This window comes from Fukomys damarensis, unplaced genomic scaffold, assembly GCF_012274545.1.
Source record: "Fukomys damarensis isolate Sample0158 unplaced genomic scaffold, DMR_v1.0_HiC HiC_scaffold_27, whole genome shotgun sequence".
Lineage (NCBI taxonomy): Eukaryota > Metazoa > Chordata > Mammalia > Rodentia > Bathyergidae > Fukomys > Fukomys damarensis.
The window spans coordinates 24,886,335-24,906,277 of record NW_022900939.1 but is presented as its reverse complement, the minus strand read 5'-3'; the positions used below and the strand labels follow the sequence as shown (position 1 = coordinate 24,906,277).

At 42.0% G+C, this 19,943-nt stretch overlaps 1 protein-coding gene and 1 pseudogene across 2 annotated transcripts in view; one reads left to right on the top strand and one right to left on the bottom strand.

Moving 5' to 3' along the window:
* Atl3 (atlastin GTPase 3) overlaps positions 1–19,943 on the bottom strand; it is a 48,309-nt gene continuing 28,366 nt past the window's right edge. For both annotated transcript variants that reach the window (XM_010636122.3, XM_010636121.3), the window contains exons 9-13: positions 6,234–6,361; positions 5,575–5,631; positions 2,826–2,897; positions 1,916–2,347; positions 1–1,155 (exon numbers count right to left, since the gene is read on the bottom strand). In XM_010636122.3, coding sequence (XP_010634424.1) covers positions 1,069–1,155; positions 1,916–2,347; positions 2,826–2,897; positions 5,575–5,631; positions 6,234–6,361 — 776 coding nt within the window. In that variant the 3' untranslated portion in view covers positions 1–1,068. The remainder of the gene's footprint in view (positions 1,156–1,915; positions 2,348–2,825; positions 2,898–5,574; positions 5,632–6,233; positions 6,362–19,943) is intronic.
* On the top strand, positions 4,355–4,731 carry LOC109118403 (annotated as a pseudogene).

Sequence of the window (19,943 nt, the reverse complement as noted above, 5' to 3'; positions counted from 1 at the left end):
TTTAATGGTAGGCAACATGAAATAGGGCATTAATTAAAGGTAGTAATATCTGGCAATGTCTCTTCTCTAACCTTTAGTTAAGTCATACTTCCACAGAATTCTCAAAAACAAAACCTGTCAAATGGCAAGTGTGAGAGTTGTATATAACACTAAACATAGACACCCACAGTGGCTGACCAAGGCACAAGTTCAAGTGACTTACTAGAGGTCACAGGTTCATTCAAAATCAGGTTTTTAAAGTAACTCATTCCTTCCATTATGAACCACCTTGGCTTTTCAAGGCACATTTGCCTCTTTTCTGAAAAGAAGCTATAGGAACAACATCAACAAAAAATAGAGACCAGGTTCAATAAAACTGCCAGCCTATCAGGTAAAAGACCTTACATTCTAGAGTATGGTACATTTACATACATGATTTTCCCACATTATATGACAAACAGAAAACCAGTATTACAAATAAGATCTTTAAAATATAATGGCATCATTTCAGTCTTTAATTCTAAAGTTTTTCTAAGTTTTGTAAACTTTTTTAAAAGGAATCCTTCTGAAGAGTAACGTATAAGAGGACCAGGGATTTAGTTCAGTGGCACCATGCCTGCAAGGTCCCAAGTTTGATTCCCGGTACCACAAAAATAAAAAAAGTAAGGTATAAGAGAATGGACAAGTTTTACCTCTGAACAGCATATTTCATTATCCTCCATCCCCTCATGTCCACAAAAAGCATAGATTTCATCTTAAAAGGCACTAAGTGGCACATAAGAGACTTAAAAGCTGCATTTCCATTTTTTCCTTTAGCTTTTTATCCCATAAAGTGCACAGAGCAGAGAGTAATAAGGAAACAGACCTAAGTTTGGAACTAACAGCAAAGAAAAGGAATGCTTCCACAGAAATGGAAGCATGTTTAAGAATTTGAAGCCCCAGGAGAGATCAGTTCATTTATTACAGTGTCCTATTGCAGCTCTCCCTGGATGGTCTCAGGCCTGCTGTTTGTTCTTCTAGACCTGTGGCCATGGCAGAAACCGAGATTCTAGGGGCTGGTCGTGCTCTTGCTGGATCTTCATGTTAAGGCTACTGAGCTTTTTTATCTGTAGGAGATCGCCCAACAACTGCATCCCTCACAGCAGCCTGAGTAGAATTACCAATGTGAGAAGAAGCCTGCAAAAGTCCATATATTCAACATGTAAGTTAATAAAATACAATACAGCACTAAGAAGTGAGTCCCTGCAGATAAACTTTTAAATATAGTATCTTATCTCTATCATAGGTATCTCACAGAAGCAAGCAATTAAGAACATGGAGTGAGGGAAGGCTGGGGCAATGGCTAACTCCAAGAGTCAATGGAACATAAGCTCTGTAACTAGGGGGCGGGGGTGAAGCTCTCCAGGCTTCACAGTATACTAACCTAACTGGTCTGTTCATGTTACTCAGAAAAATAAACCACTATCAGAGATCTGTAAATCTAGAAATCATGTCAATGTCAAAAGCCATTGGCTTTTTGAAAAATTTTCAATGACGATGTCAGTCATCTTCTAATCCAACAAAATTCAAAGTAGAACATTTTACAATCTACATGTTTTTTACAAAGCTCTTGATTTTTCAGTGAAATAAATTAATTGGGGTGAAAATGGGAGAATCATAAGGACTTATGTCTGGAGAGCATATAATTAAAGCTTCCTGTAAAGAATACAATGTCTGAGCTTAGCATTAAAGGAACATTTGTAGGTATGGAAAAAATATTAGGAAGAACTACTGATATCCTGAAGAATAAAATGAAAGTCCACCGGAAATAAATGAACAAGTTGCTCATGGCTTCTTTTGCTATGAAATTCTTCCAAACTGATATACTGTATTTTACAACAAAAGCACAAACACATGTCTATCTCAAGCCTCATCCTCCTCAGCCCGCACCACTTACCTGCTCTAACACATATGCTGCGCCAGAGTCAATAGCTCCACCTAGCTCACGGTATTGACCAGAATACCTGATGTACCCCCAGGTAAGCAGCGCTATTAACAGTAGTCCAACCATGCAGTTGAACAGCTGGGCCACAACCTCAAGACCAACAAAGCCAGTGAGGCCAGAGGCTATATACAAAGCCACAATGCCCGTGAACAGCACTGCAGGGGTTCGGAAGGTACTGAAGACATTCTTGCTGCCATTGTGCTTGCAGAAGTTTTCATAGAGTTCCTTGATTTCCTCCTCCAGCTCTTGCTGATAACGCAAACTGAAATCCTTCCCACCCATCTTCTTGGTCTTCTTAAATTGGTCCAGAGCGAGCTGTCTGAATTCACAATGCTTCTCCTCTAAAATGTCTGGAGACAAATAAGGCTTCTCTCCCCCGCAAACCTAGAAAGAACAAAGACATGCTAGGTTGAAAAATCTCTTCAAAAACAAATGCCAGGAGCTGGGGATTTAGCTCAGTGGTTCCACTGCCTGCCTTGTAAAGCAAGGTCCCGAGTTCCATCCCTGGTACCAAAAAAAAAAAAAAGTGCCAAATAAAACAAGTAAAAAGACACAGAAAAGGTTTTAAAATACTAGAAGTTAACTTAGAAAAACACCCAACGCCAATAAGGTCTAGGTTCACTTTCTAGACTGAAAGTGATAAGGACACTTAAATAACCAGAGTAATATTAATCCGTAACACCAGTTAAGGAAGATCTGGTTAGAAATGGTAATAATGCGAAGATATCAACTGTCAAGATGATCTGAAACAGTTCTGCTGCCTCATCCTAAGACACAACAGCAAGGATCAACTTTGGACTTTCCACATTAGCAACACTGCTCAGGGTTTAGATATTTCAGAAAAAGGCATATGCCCACCTACCTCTTCCATGTTGTTGTAATAAACATCCTTGGCAGAGGCTGCAGCTGCTAAGTTGTTGGCTTCGGCAGTGGCCTTTTAAGAAAGGAAATGTAAGAAAACGATAGAAAGGGCTAGGGAAAATATTTTTTTAATTTTTAAAAAATAATGGGCTGGGCTGAGCCTGGTGGCGCATGCCTGTAATCCCAGCACTCGGGAGACTGAGGCAGGAGGATCACTGTGAGTTCGAGACCAGCCTGAGCTACACAGTGAGTTCCAGGTCAGGTCAGTCTCAACTACGTAGTGAGACCCTATCTCAAAAAAACAAAAAAAAAAAACAAAAAACAAAATGGGCTGGAAAAAAAAAAAGTAATGCACAGAGATATAGATCAGCAGCACCGTGTATGCCTGACAAGAATAAAGTCCTGAGTTTAATCCCTGGTACAAGAAAATAATAATAATAAATTGAAGCCAGGTATAGCAATGCCTGTAATACAGCACTGGAGAAACTGAGGCAAGAGAATCACAAGTTCAGAGCCACCCTGGGCTACACAGTGAGTCAGAGGCCAGCTTGGACTATATGAGGCCCTGTCTCAAAACAAACAAAAAAATGCAATATAGTAAAACCTTGCATTGCAAGTAACTTGTTCTGCAAGGGTTAGACAAGATGAGCAAACATTTTTAATAAATTGTAACTTGATAAACAAGCAATCACTTGCAATATAAGTGCATAATGCCAATACCACATGATCACAACTGAACCAATGCCTCCCCACCACCCCGCTCAGGTGCAGAGAAGAAAAGGCTAGAGGAATCTCATTTCAAATGAGACCAGGGAGGTGTATAAAATGTGGAAAACAGTGCAAAATTTTGTAGAAAAGCACCACCCAAATAAGTTTGTAGCAATGCAATTAATCTGTTTAATGACAATGCAATATCACATTTCTGCAAAATTCTCAAAAGGAGGCAAAAGCAAGTATCATTGGATAGGTTCCTTGTTAAAGTTGCACAAAAACAAAAAGGTTCCACTGAGCCAATAGACAGCAGTGATTCCATCAGTGTCAGTGGAAGTGGTTACACAAAATAACCCTCCTCTCTCACCACCCTCCCAATAGCAATGAAGGTTTGCAAAGGTAAGTGCAGGTTAATCCATTTGTTTTTCTTTTTTATTTTGTACTTTATTATTTTGTATTATAATCATTTGTATATCAGTATTTTGGGGTTGTGGAATGAATCATCTGAATTTTCATTATTTCTCGCAGAAAACTCACTTTGATAAATTTAATTATAAACAAGTTTCTGGAACAAATTAGGCTTGCAAACCAAGTTTTACTGTACATGCAAAGAAAAATTATCTTTATAATGAAAATCCCAGGAGCTAGCTATTTTTGAAAATATTTTGCTATTAAAGAAATCAGCAAGACCTTATCTCAAAATAAAATATATGGGGAAAGTGCTGGGGATTTAGCTCAGTGGTTCTGCCACCTGCCTCACAAGCATATGGTCCAGAATTTGATATCCAGTACCAAAAAGAAAAAAAAAATTTTTTGGGGAAAAGCATCTCTGAGCCTACCAAGTAGACATCATGAGCAAAGTTTATTTTCTTGCACTAAAGAAATTTATGGACAAGAAGTCATCACTGAAATTAAATAGTAGTAGATGTATCCAAGGGTTATTATGGAGATCCAATCCCTTTATGAATCCTGTGACAGATGAATGTGTGGAGACAGCAACTAGCCAGCAATACTGGACTGGTGGTGATACAAGGAAATAGTATCATCCTATTGGAATCCTTGGAATGAGTTAAATAATGGCTCTTCAGTAAGAAATCAATATCCCCTTTCCAAAGGGCAGTTGCACTATGACTGAAAATGATGTCATGTACATTTTCACATTAAACTTTTTATTTTTTTCCTTTTGTTTTATGAGACAGGGTTTTTTTGCATGTAGTTCAGGCAGGCCTTGAACTATGTAGCCCAGGCTGGCCTCAAATTTGCCTCAGCCTCCCAAGTGTTAGGATTACAGGCATGCACCACCGTGCCTGGTTTAAACTGTTTTGCTAAATAAACCTTCATAATAGTCAAAAGGAGGCCTTGAGATGTAGCTCAGTGGCAGAGCACCCCATGATTCTATACCCAGTGCAGCAAAAAAGAAAAAAAAATTCATATGTGGCAATAAATGCTCTTCTGTTCAGCCTACAAAAGTCAGAAATTATGTCTTAAGCAAATGGCATTTTCCAGCTGAAAATAACAAAAATCCTAAGTAGGTCACTTGGGATCTGTTCTACTAATGTGAGTAGAGATGGCCAGGAGTTCCTTATTTAACACAGTGGATACCCTTCACCTAAGTGTAATAAAATAGCATTTCCCAAAGTTGTCTGCCAGGAAGTACAGCCCCAGTGAAGAGAGGCCATACTGTTGTAATGTGCCACCATGAACACCGACAAGAAGGCGGCCACACTGAGATAAATGTGCTGAAATTCCACAGACCTCTGAATAATAGCAAAGGAGAACAATCTCATTCTGTTTTTTGTTTGGTTTTGTTTTTTTGTGTTTGTTTGTTTTTGAGACTGGGTCTCACTATATTATTTCAGGCTGGTCTCAAACTCACTATGTATCCCAAACTGGCCTTGAATTCATGGTGATCCTCCAGCCTCAGCCTCCAAAGTGCTGGGACTACTTTCATTCTCTTCTTACAAGACTCTGTTTTATCATATCTGAGTCAACTCAAGCAATTAAAGGATGTCCTTTAGGGTATCAAAGCACCAATTTACCTGAAGCATGGATTTGGGGTGAGGCAGATCTTCTCCTTGATAAATTTTAATATATGCCTTAGAATATAAACACAAAAATTATTATGAAAAATGCCATTCTGTCATATTTAACTAATATGTTAATTTCTGGAAACAGGAACCATAAAACTTAATTTTCCTAAAGACCTACATCAATAACTAGGAATTAGCAAAAAACACAACACACCTTTGAGTGCATGTTAGCATTTTTAGTTATCTAAAAATGTCAAGCAGCACAAGCCTATGAAGGCAAGAGTTCCCGACAGACTCCCCATGCACACTGGCCTCACCACAACCTGTGGACAGAGACCGTCCACCTGGAGGCAGTTGTGTCCCATTTAGGTGCCATCTCCTACTCACAGCAACTTCCTAACCATCTCCTGTCCACACCATCTTCCTTGAGGAACCATCTTCCTTTAGTCACCGTAATCACTCCTCTAAGAGAGTTAAAGAACATCCATTTGGTTCTTAAACCCATACTGCCACCCAGTGGTCGATTCTAGAAGGACACCGCAGTCCCAAAATACTTCCTGCTCCCCAAGGAAACACTTAAGTTTCAAAAACTGAAATTCAGGAGAGTTTACAAGTTAGATCAGCTTTATTAAAAATCAAACAGTTTATATATTAAAACCCACATTTACCTTAAAATACTCCAACAGTCCCCGGCACGTGACCTTTGAGCCATTGATCTCCTTTTCCATTAACTTAGATGGGTTTAATACATATGGTATTAGTGTCTCCAACTGCTCTTTGAAATCACCAGCAATATCTGTTCAAAGGGACGTGAAACAACAGGAAGTCAAACAGTCTTACCCAACCAATAATCATAAAACAATCTTCACAATCTACCCAATTATTTCAACTTTGTTAGTGCAAAATAGGGAAAGGTGCTCCTACACTAATATGTACGACACTTTCTGGCTACGACCAGGTTGCTGATAGATCTTTGTCCTAATGCACCTTCATCTCCCTCCTCTCTTCTGTATAAATCTGGGTACAAAATGTGCAACATATCCTTACCTTGGCTTCCATTCTGAGATATTCATTCTACTGCCTAGCCTTTCAAGGAATTTCGCTTTTTTTTTCCCCTCTGGTACCAGGGATTTCACTTTTTAAAGACTATCACTAAGGGCGAGGGGTGAGGATGGGAAGGGAAAATAAGTACAATAAAAATATGCCACTATAGGGCACCTAATAACCTCAATTTATAGAACCATTATATGCCATCACATGAGCTAAGATTAATAGTATTAAGAATGAAAATAAGGACAGGAGAATTTGAGGAGGGAGGGAGGGGGAAAGATGGAGAAGGTTAGACAAAAAAAAAGCTGTGTTATGTACATGTACCCACTCCCCAAGATGACTGTAAACTGCACGTACTGCAAACACACAGTAATAAAGCCTCAAAAGTAAGGAAAAAAAGTCATTAACAAGATCTTCAAATATTAACAAACAGGGCCGGGGATTTAACTCAGTGGCACTGCTGCCTGTTTCACGGTCCTGAGTTCAATCCCTGGCACAAAAAAAAAAAACTAACAACTTCTCAAGTTGTCTCAGGCCTTTGCCACACTCTCACATTACCCCTCAGAATCAAGTACTGGTAGATGCAATGATTTCTCTCACCCCAGCCACATGGAAGGCTGAGGCAGGAAGATTTCAAGTTTGAGGCCAGCTTAGGCAACTTAGAGAGATCCTGTCTCAAAATCTTTAAAAAGGTCTCAGGGTATAACTCAGTGCTAGACCACCCCTGAGTTCAATCCCTAGTATCAACAAACAAAAAAACCTGGAAAATATTATTCATTCATTTGTTTTACTTTAGTTAATATTTTAAAAGAAATAGAAGCACCTGTGCCTCGTGCTATTAATTTCTCAGTATCTCCACAGAGGCTCTGTGGGCACCTCAAGATGAAAAGATCACTGTATGTCAGGAAGGAGACAAATTCTTTGAAGATTCTACAAGGTTCCCATGCAGAGTTCAGGAGAACCATCAAATAGACCTCTTTCCTCAGTGACAATTAACTGGTTCTACTATGATAATGCAAGAGAATTAAAATACAAGTGGACCCGGGAGTTAGCTCAGTGGCACTGCGCCTGCCTTGAGTTCAATCCCCAGCATCAAAAACAAAAAAAGAACAAATAAAATAAAATACAAGGAATTTGATTTCTACAATCTTCTAACATCTTCCTGGGTTCCTATCAACTGAAAATAAAGTGGGCTACAGCCCAAGGTAAGATCACTCTATAAAATTTTTTTTAAAAAAAGAGGACAAAAGGGGCCAGGGATTTAGCTCAGCAGTTCGGTGGCCTGTCTTGCAAGCGCAAGGACCCAAGTTCAATCCCCGGTACAAAAAAAAAAAAAAAAAAATTATAGACAGTCTTTAAAACCTTGTACTGAAAAAGAAAAATGTGATATAAATATACTACTCCATGCAAATTCATATTTGTTTACGTATACTAAAGAAACTCTGAAAGCATATATGAGAGACTATAGGAGAGACTTTCTATTAAATGTTTTCTATGCCTTTTTGAATTTTAAAAACAAAGGAATGTATTACTAAAAACTTTATGGTTCCAACTTTCATCACATTAAAAGACCATATCTAAAAAAAACACATACACACAGAACTAGACGTAGACACTATAGATCCCTATCTTACCCAGATTCCCAGATTTTCAGCTGTTCATGTTTCTAGGAAGGCTATACCACTCTATTTTCAATCAGAATAGACAAGAACTGTCTCATGACAGAGACAAGCTTAGTCCCTCATAATTTCAAAGGACACTGGGTCCTAACATACCCTTCTGTTTAATTTCTAGCTAAACTAATATGTAGTCACTGTATTGGTCTCCCTGCCATAGTAAATAGAAGACAGTTTCCTTCATGCTGATGACAGAGTCACCGTGTTTCAAGAGGCAGCTGGCTGGGGATTCAGCTCAGTGACAGCGGGCCTGCCTCTCAAGCACAAGGTCCTGAGTTCAATTCCCACTACTGTCAAAAAAAAAACAAGCAGCTACTCTAGCTAATAATTATAAGCAGCAGTTCAGTATTCACTTCACCAAAACAAAGAGCATATCGGGGAAGTGTTTATCCCTAAACAGATGGTCTATATTTTAAGAAAAAATTAAATAGCCAGGGATTAGGGTGCAGAACTATAATCCCAGTACTCAGGAGGCTGAGGCAGGAGGATTGTTGTGAGTTCAAGGCCAGTCTGAACTCATAGTGAGTTCAAGGCCAGCCTAGGTTACATAGTAAAACCCTGTCTCAAAAGGAAAAAAAAAAAAAAAAAAAAGAAAAAAAAAAAAAAAAAAAAAAAAAAGGAACAAATAAAATAGCACCCAAAAAAGGATTTCTAAAGTATTTGCCGAAGATCTGTAGAAACAATCTCAGAATATAATGCTTATTAAATTTAAATGTTCTACAGAAACTACATAAAGTTATTTTATGGATTTCTTCTAATCACTTTTAAGATGTTACATTTTCTAAGTTATATGGAACAAGACTTCAGAATCTCAATCAAACAAATGTACAAGTACATACTTGGGAAAATACATTTAGCTTTTCTAGCTCTGAGCTACATCACCTCTACCTATGAATTTAGCACTGGCCAAATAGCCACGATTTACCTGCTATTTGCAATCTTGCATCTACTTTTCACTGAAAACCTTTCAATGTGGTTAAAAGGCTCCCTAAAATTACAAAATATCGGCCAAGCATGGTGGTACTCATCTGTAATCCCACAATTACAAGCGCAGGCCCAGCCTGGGCAAATTTAGTAATTTAGCAAGGATCTGTCCCAAAAAATAAAAAAGGAGGACCAGTACTGCCAAAAACAAAACAGAAAGAAATTACAAAATATCTATCTCCAAATCTACAGTAACATAAATTAGGGGATCTCATTGTGTGAACATTGTAGAGGACACACAAACACAAACCTAGATGGGACAGCCTACTACACACCTAAGCTATACATTAATCTTACCAAACCATCCTGTGTGCAGTCCATAGTCGGATGAAATGCTGTTGTGTAGCATTTGACTATAGATAAACCTCTGCACAGCTAGTAAGAATTTGTCACTGAAAATCCTCAAAAAAACATAAATAGATAAACAAGGCAGACTTTTAACACATCATTTAAGCGAAGCAAAAAAGGCTAACTTTTCTTTTTCAAATTTTCCCACTTAAAAAACAGTATGAGGTATGATCAACATACATATACAGTGAATGTTGGGGGTTTTTTTTTGGTTTTTTTTTTGTTTTTTTTTTTTCTTGGTTTTTTGAGACAGGGTCTCACTATGTAGTTGAGACTGCCCTGAAACTCACTGTGTAGCCCAGGCTGGTCTCGAACTCACAACGATCCTCCTGCCTCAGCCTCCCGAGTGCTGGGATTATAGGCATGCGCCAGCATGCCCAGCTTATATTTTTTTAATGTATTATAATAAAAGATACATTGTCCGGCAGGGATATACCTCAGCCACAGCCTGCTTCAAAAGGCAAGGTCCCAAGATCGATCCCCGGTACCAAAAAACAAAAACAAACAAAAAAGATACATTATCATTAATCCTTCTCAAGATACTCCCCTGGCTGCAAACACACTTATCCCATTGTTCATGCCAGTTTTTGAAGCAGGTCTGGAAGCCCTTTTATGTGTCCTTACGAAGTATGATAAAAATACAAAGAAAGCTGCTGCTTTGTGTGATTCAATGAAAAGGCAGACTCGGAAAAACAGTGTGTTCTTGCCAGCCGGGATGGGGCATTCTTGTAATCCCAGCACTTGGGAGGCCGAGGCAAAGGCTACCTGCGCTACACAATGAATTCAAGACAAGCCTGAACTACACAGCAAGGCCCTGACTCAAAAAAATAGTGTGTTGGGCTGGGGATTTAGCTCAGTAGTGCTGGCGCCTGCCTTGCAAGCACAAGGACCCGAGTTCAATCCCTGGTACAAAAAAAAAAAAAAAAAAAAAAAATTAGTGTGTCATCATCCACCTTATTCACCAGATCTGCCACTATGCAACTTCTGGCTCTTCAGTATCATTTTGACTATGAAAGGTAAATGTAAATGTTTTTAGTTGATTCAGGACATCAAGGCAGACACAACAGCACAACTAAAGACAAGAAAGGAGACTTCCAGAGCTGCTTCAGAAAGTGGCATGAACAATGAGTTACATGTGGTCAAAGAAAGGGGAGCTTCTGTTTTTGAGACAGAGTCATGCTGTATAGTTGAGGCTGGCTTTATGCTCACAGTGATCCTCCTGCCTCAGCCTCCCAAGTTCTGGGATTATAGCCACGCGCCACCATGCCTATCAGGAGGGAGTATTCTGAGGGATATTAATGACAATGTAAATAAAAAATTTAATTTCAGATACTGAGTTCACCATTTATAAATACACTAAAGCATAGTCCACACAAATTTAGATTAAGTATAGGTACAATATTTTAACAAAATGACAACTTTTCTAAAAGATCAATACTAAAGTGATTTAAATAAGAAAAATGAACCCTTTTTCAGATGTTAACACAAAAACTTTGAGGACATATTGATTATTAAAAGAATCTGACAATTGATATTTCACTCTGATGTCACTGGGATTCTAAAAACCCGTTATGGCTGGATCTTCCCTAGCATAAAAAAAATCTAAATGCCTAAGGCTGTTTTTACAACTGCAGTACAACCAGCACCTTCCCTGTTTTAAGAAGCCATCTCCTCTAAAAGGGATCTTAGCCATAACTGCTCAAACTGGGGGGTTCCATGCACATGTGTGGGGGAGGGCTTAAGGGCACAGCACTGCACAATCAGCACAGAGATTGGATCGACAAGCTGTCTGCTGTGAATGTCTCATTTTATGCACTGGCTAAATCATAAACACAAGTTTACAAACTTGGATCCAATTTCAAGGAGCTCATGATACAGAGTCGGGGTACGTCTGAGTTAACTATATAAAAGCCTGAATACAAAAGCCAGAATGGAATGTTCTGGTCACCAAATGACCGACATTCTGCGATACCTCACTTCAGTTTCATTTCTAATGCCCTGTCCCTGCTAAGAGTCAGCTTCCAGAATATTCTCTCTGCTCAATGCTTATAGCCTACAGCTGAGAACTGCTGGTCAAGATGGCTTGAACTCCACCTCCTGTTCACACCTTTCCTTGGACAGCCATGAAAGCTGTTCTGTTGCAATTAAAGCAATGTTTAACTGAAATACAGTACCTGATTTATGGTTTTTACACAGTTGAATAAAAGACCTGAAGAATAAAATTGTTTATGTCTTTTTTCCATTCTAGTAAAACAAATTACTAAACCCTAAGTTTTAAAAGACTTTACATTTATTAATTAAACCTGATCATTTCATCATGAGAGAGGCTGTTGCCAGTGAACTTCTGAAAATGCACTGTAATACCTGGCTGCAGGAGGAATAAGACACACATGGATGCAATGTGAGAGCTGGCAGGTGGCCCCAGAGGCCACCCGGTGTCCCAGATGGTCCCGCCAGGTGGGTCACAGACTGGTACAACAGGGCACTACGAGCAGCACCTCTGATCTTCGACTCCATGGTGGGTTCAATACTGAATGTATATCAAGGGCAGATTCATTTTCAAAAAGATGAATTTTTCAAAATGCTCCATCATGAGCCTCGGCTGGCCAAAGGTGCTGTTCTCCATGTGGGTGCTGAACAGCTTCTTGGAGGTGATGGTGCTTGGAGGACAGCCCAGAAACCAGATGACCAGCATGGACAGTGGGGGCCAGGACAAGCACTTCAGGTTCCAGTGGGCAAGAAGGTCTCAGCTGTGCTCCAGCACCTCCTCTTCTAGATAGGCAACCACTGTGTCCTCAGGCAGCTTCTCCCTACTGCCTCTCCTCTTCACCTTAGCCACCAGCAACCACAGGTCCTCTCCACTGGAAGTGCTGGCAAGGACCCTGAGTCACAGCCATGGGAGGCTACTGAGTCTTCTGAGGTAGAATTCAGTATTTCTAGCTCCCTGATTAAGTCCTGCCTGTATTGCTCCACCTCCTCCTCTGTGAACAGGTAGGTCTTATAGTGAGGGTCCAGAAGCGTGGCAAAGATGTACCTGGGATTGTGGACAGTGGTGGACAGGCGGCTGGCCATGGCTTTCTTCAATGACCTCAGCATGGTGTCGATGCCCATTGTCTCCCTGAACAGCACCTCCACCTTCCTGCTGAGGATGTGGATCACGGGGACGACCTGGCTCAGAGTGGGCACATGGTGCTCAACTCCTGGCTAGCGATGTCAAAGGGCCTCAGTGCATGGCATACGGACTGCATAACCTCCCACTGGTCGCAGCTGATGAGCTCCCTTAAGTTGCACTCAATGGACATCTCACTGATGGCCCTCTTCCGCTCCAACAGCTGCTCAAGTATGTGGAAGGACATGTTCCACCGGGGCAGCACGTCCTGGATAAGGGGTACAGCAGCAGCTCATACTCCCTCTGCAGCTCTGCCAGCTTCTCCCTGGCCCTGGGAGACTGCTGCACACACTCGCACAGCTTTCATGCCAGGCTCAGCAGGTTCTGTACCATCTCTGGCTCTTGATGGCCTCGTTCACAGTGAAGTTCACTGTGTGGCTGAAGCACTGCACGCTTAAGTGCTCTGCTCCACTTAGCATCTTCCTAATGCTTGGGTTGTCCATAACCGTGATGCCAATCTGGAGGGCAAGGGAGGTCACCCAGGCTTCCCACCAGCACTCCAGTTGCTTTTGGATGCCGTTGCCACTGTAGTTGCAATCGACCTGCGACACGTCCAGGAGGGCTGAGCAGTGGTGGTCCTTGCAGTGCGGGTAGACAGAGGATGCAAAGGTGACCCAGTGCACTGTGAGAGTCAGTTACTCATGGGTCTAGTTACTCATCCAGATCCCGGAGGTGAAGTGGACCACCCCACTCTCTGCTTCCTTCAGCTGTGACATAATGATCTGTTTCACACTGTCGTACACACCTGGGATAGCCGTCCTGGAAAAGTAGGAAGGGGAAGGGAGTACTGAGGTCTCAAGTATTCGAGCAGCCTGCTGAAGTCAACATTGTCTACAAAAGAGTACAGCTGGAGGTCAAGTGCAATCATTTCAGCTATGAGACTTGTGAATTTTTTGGCAACTGGGTGAGAGTCATAAAGCTTCTCACTAGGGTCACCAAAGGAGGAAGCTCCTGACAGCTCAGAGCTCAGTGGCCCATGCCCAGCTGCAGAGCAGGGCAGCACAGGCTCCAGAGTATCAGTCTTGAGAACATGGCCATGAAACTGCTGCAGGTGTCTCAGGAGGCAGCTGGTGCCCAGGTTGGTGGACTTCTTGCCTCGGCTGATGGTGCGGCCACAGTGCAGGCATACCCTCTGATGGAGTCCACAGAGCAGATGGAAAAGTGGTTCCACAGCTTTGAGGACTTCTTGCTGTGGACAAGAAACAGGACCTGGTAGTTTTTTCTGGCTGGCAAGACACTTAGCACAGTGAAGGAGCTCTCAGCAGAAGCCAGTATCACATATGAAGAGTTGGCCAGACTGGCACCCAGGAGATCCTTTTGCACACCAACCACTTCATGGTGGTGCCAGTACAGGCGCCACATCAGACAGCTGGTACCCACGTCCCTCTTCCTGCCCTGGCTGATGGCACAGAGAGCAGTAGTGGCACACGGCTTTGAGGCTATCTGTGGGGGCCAGAAAGAAGTGGTGCCAGATTTCTGACTTATCTCATTATCTTTCTATTCTGTTGAAAGATGACCCCTGATTCAAGACTCCTGGGACTCAGCCCACCAGTGCGTGGCTTCTTGGGAGAGGACACAGCTGAGGCCTCAGTGATGTCATCAGAGGATGAAAGCACAGATGTGTCTTCCTGGAGCGCGTTCCCAGGGTGGGCATGCAGTGGCAGGTCCTCGGTCAGCTGGTCTGGGGATGAGGCAGTGGACGGACACTCACCCACGGGCTTTCCTGGAGAAGATGCCACAGAGCTGGGGTCACCCTCAGGGGGACAGCAGGGCAGGCAGCAGTGTGGGAGGGGTGGAGTACAGGGGTGGGTATGCACAATGGCACAGTGCACCCGCCACATATGCCTGATGAGGCAGCTGGTGCCCAGGTCCTTGCCATTCTTGCTCCTGCTGAACTTGTTCATGAAGTGCACACACACAGCCTTGGAACTGTTAAGGGGCAACAGGTGGAAGTGTTTCCACACAGATGATCTCCTCCTAAAGCCAGCTGTGCTCCTGGGAAGCAGGAGGCTCCTCTGGGCCAGGCTGTCTGCAGTGGCCTTGTCATACTGCACTGAAGGCAGATGCAGGGAGGATCTGGCTAGGGCCTCCTCTCTGCCAAACTTGTCTGTGACTCCTGCTGAGGGCACTGTAGACACACACTCTTCCTTTATCCGGTCAGGGGACGGGCTCTTAGGTGCCATATCCAGGACAAGACTGACAGGGGACAGTGTGGCACTTAGGTCATCTGTGTCCCCAGGCTGTGGTATGAGCAGGAGTGAGGGGGTGGGGAAGGATCCCCCGGCCAGGCTCCCATTCTCAGGCACCAGCTTGGCAGGGTGTGCACGCCTCACATACTTCATCAGACAGCTGGTGCTCAGGTCCTTTGCATTCTTGCCCCTGCTGAACTCCTTGACACAGTACCTGCATGTGGCTTTAGTGCTGTTTCAGGGGGAGATGAAGAAATGCTTCCAGGCTGGAGACTTTTTCCTGGAGCTCAGGTGGCGGCTGGAGAGGAGGCTCTGAGTCACAGCCTCCATGGCCACATTGTACAGGATGCTGCTGTACTGGGAGAACAGGGCCCCATACTGGTCCTCACTCTCTGTGGGCAGGTACTTCTCGGGGCCAACATCTGCCTGCTCATCCCCAGGGTCCACTGGCCTGATGTCCTCCTGCTCACTTTGGAAATCCATTCTTTCCAGACTGTGGCTAGGGATTTGATCATCATCCTCCCCATCTATTTTGAAATTTATCTTGTCAGAAACAAAAACTGAGACAAGTTTCCTGGTTATTTTCCATGACCAACCATAACTATCCCACCTGCTTCATCATATTAACATCTCAGATTAATGAGAAATTGGTCCAAATGCTCATGTGTGGCCCAAGCGCAGATCACCTCATGTTTCACATCTGTTCCATCTTCTGGGACGCCTCTGTGGACATGGCCAATCACAAACATCACTGAACAGTGTGGAGATCCAGCACAAGTTGTCATAGGGCCCAAAGCACTGCATTTCGGAAGTGTTGCATTAGATGCATCCCTCAAGGTATGGCCATATGTACTTGCAGCCAGACTTGCCTCTGGTCCTAAGGAAAGGACCCTCACCACCTTGTCAGCACACACTCAGTCCTGGTTTTCCTGCAGCACCAGCTCGGCGGACGGTACAGCGCCCATTCATTAGCTGCTTTGTCTGACCCCGCTGCCCCCACCCCACCACCTGTGATGCCGCTGGACAAAGCACCCCTCCCAGGGCCCCACAAACTTTTTTGGTACCGGGGATTGAACTCGGGTCCTTGCGCTTGCAAGGCAGGCCACCGAACCACTGAGCTAAATCCCCGGCCATCCCACAAATTTTTTTTAAAGCTAAACATTCACAACACTTTTCAATCACACCGTGTGCATGTGGTATTTATTTATATACATAGTTGTTGTTTTTTTAAAGACAAGGTGTCATTATGTTGTCCAGACCAACCTCTAAATTTCTATTCTTCAGCCTCAGCCTTCCAAGTAGCCAGGTTTACAGGCACACACGCCACCGCATGTAGCATAAATGTGTGTTGGCGTGTGCGTGTGTTTAAACAAAGAAAATCATACCATAGATGCTACTCTGCAATATTTTTACATTTGATGATTTATCACAGACAGCTATATAAAAACATATAGATCCAACCATCTATTCTATAATTTTTTAATGGCTGTGTTTTAGTTATTTGTGTAAACACTACAATTTAACCAATCCCTCATAAACCATACAGCTGGGCTTTTTCTAGTTATTCCCCATTATTTACACACACACACACACACACACACACACACACACACACACACAAACGTACTTTTTTTTTTTTTAAAGACAGGATCTCACTGGCCCAGGCTGGCGTTGAACTCAATCCTCCTGCCTCAGCCTTCCCAGTACTGGGATTACAGGTATGCATCATCACCCCCAGCTTTATTCTTGTCCATACATTTTGCCCACTTATTTGGACAATTCTTTAGGATAGTCCTCAAAACAAAATACTAGGGCCAGGGATTTAGCTCAGTGGTTCCACTGCCTGCTTCCCAAGTGCAACGTCCTGAGTTTGATCCCCGTTACAAAAAAAAAAACTAAATCAAAGGAAATGAACATTTTAAATTTTGACCCTGCCACATTAATATTATAGACCATAACTTATACCAACTTATTTGTGCTTTTTTGATTATTGTGATACCGCACAGGTAATACTCTGAGGGGGACTGTTTTGCTTTGGAATTGTTTGCTTGTTATGGTGCTAGGGACTAAACCCAGGCACTAGGCAGTGCTGCACCACTGAGCTACTTATTTCCAGTCCTGTATTTATTTTTGGATTTGCTTTCTCACATAAGAAAGGAAGCCGTATATGTTTCTGCCTGCTTGAACCACAAGTGGTACATACATGACTGTTTCAAAGGCGGGGGCTAGGATATAGCTCAATTAAAGGCCCCATATTTAATTCCTACTGTAATACTGGAAAGGAAAAAAAATGATAGTTTTAGCTTGATAAAGGAACCAAATTATACATAATTATGAGATTAAAGATTGCTTATATACAGAATGTCCTATTTTATAAATGTAATAAACATTACACTTAATTTAGTGATTAACCCACTTATAATCATTTATATATACATACACACACACACACACACACACACACACACAGTGAGTGGAACAGTATGTATCTCCCCAAAATGCATATCCATCTGGAAGCTCCGAATGTGACCTTTTTGGAAAGTCCTTGCAAACCTAATTAGCTAAAAATGAGACCATAATGGATTAGAACGGCCCTTAAACCCAAGACTGGTACACTAACTGGGAAAGACAAAAGAGAGAAGGTGGCCCACGTGACTACTAAGAGATCCGACTTACACAGCCACAGCCAATGAATGCCAAGGATTGCTAACAACTACCAAAAGCCAGGAGGTAGGCACAAGACAGGTTCTTCCTTCAAAGGGAACCAACCATGACTTCAGACCTCTGGTATCCTGAACTGTGAGGGAATAAATTTCTGTTGTCTTAAGCCATCCAGTTTGTGGTAATGGTTAAAAGATAGCCTCAGGAAATTAATATGATATGTATCCTCAAAAGTAATACAAAAATTTCAAAGTCAGGGTTACAGAACTTTTTTAAAAACTGCCTGTTTCCTGAATAAAATTATAAAATAAAACTGAATTTTAAATTTGAAATGCATCTATGGCTATACTACCCTCGCCTGATCTCATCTGAAATATTAAAATGCTAAAAAATATAGAAAAATACAATTTTTGTATGTCTATATGGGAAACCCTGAGATTACCATGAGGCAAAAAAGGCATGAAAAGTCACTCAAACCCATCATCTCCTAAACATTCCCTTTTGAGAATTTCCCTAACAGCCGGGGATTTAGCTCAGTGGTTCCACCGCCTGCTTCGCAAGTGTAAGGTCCCAAGTTCAATCCCCGGTACCAAAAAAAAGAATTTTCCTATCGGTGATGAAAAAAATCAGAGCTTATGTTTGGTAAAAGTACGGCTAATAATAGAGTATGACAACTCTAAGAATATATTTTCTATACACATACCTATACAAATATATACTCAAGGGCCAGGAATTTAGCTCCGTGGTGCCGCCACCTGCCTCAAAAGCACAAGGTCCCAAGTTTGATCCCTGGTACCAAAAAACAAACAAACAAATATATACTCAACTTTCTCTCCCTACTTAGTTCTGAAAATCCCCTCACAAGAACCTTGTTTGTTAATCAGGATTTCTCTCCCAAAGTCAGGGCCCAGTCTTGGATGTTTTAATTACCATAACAGGCTCTGGAAGTTCCTTCTCTGAAAAGCTGTCAACCACTTAAAAATATCAAACAGACAGCTATGTTGGCACACACCTGTAATCCCAGCACTCAGGAAGCTGAGGCAGGAAGATCACCACAAATTCAAGGCCAGCCTGTGCTACATAGTGAGTGCAAGACCAGCCTGAACTACAAAGCAAGACCCTGTCTCAAAAAAACCAAAAAGAGAAAAAAATCAAACAAGTGACAAAGAGAAGGTGAAAACTCTCAAACTTGGTTTATTTTATAATACTAAGACCTGCTAGAATATAAATCTTGAGTTGGATAAATCCATTAATTTTCTTCGGTCAACTAAATCAAATGAAAGTGATATACTGTATTTTATATTTGAGTCTATGAAAACTTCTATTCCCAAAGGCAAGTTCTTCTGGTAACTAAACAGTGCACAACCTTTAAAAAAACTTCCTCCAAGCAACAATGAACTTCTATTTCAACACAATGTAGCTCTGGGGCAAAAATCCCTGTATGTGAATCTAGTGCTTTGTGTGAATTACTTAATTTTCTTCATTTTTGTCAATTTCCTCATTTGTAAGACAAAGGAAATGATACCAACTTCATGGAGTTATTGGAAACCTTTGAATGAAAGCACCCTGAACAGTGCTGGGAACTCATCAGGGCCTCCAAGAGTGGCAGTGGCTATCACCACCACTTTACAGGAAACGTGAAGAGCTCAGGGAAGTTTCTATACAAAGTGCTCTGCTTAAAACACATAACTAAGGCCTCGATGAATAAAGAACAAAAGTACAATAATGGACCTCAAGAGCGCCAGCTCTGCTTCCTCCAACATACTACAATCTAGGCAGCACTTCTGAAATTGATGCATGACCCAGCCATCAGGCTTTGCTATACACCGCAAGAAAGATGGAAACAATAGCTAGGCCATGCATCATACCTTTCGGTGGGAAGATAATTATACTTGATAAATATTAGCTGACTTAGATTTAGTTCTCCTTTGTTTAGCACTTTTATCTCTTGTAAACCAATAATCATAACATGTTGGTGTGGAGGCATGTTCCAGTACTCTGGGAGGCTAAGGCAGGAGGACTGAAAATTTGAGCCCAGCCTGGAAAATTTAATGGACTTAGTGAGACCTTGTCTCAAAGTAAAAAATGTGCTGGGGATGTAGCTCAGTGAGCATGTGGGTTCAATCTCCAATACTAAAGAAAAGAACCCAGGTGTGGTGGTGCATACCTATAACCCAATCACTCAGGAGGCTGAGGCAGGAGGATCACTGTGAGTTTGAGCCTACCCAGACTACATGAGTTTAAGGCCAGCCTGAAATATAGCAGACCCTGTCTCCAACACAACCACACACCAACCCACAC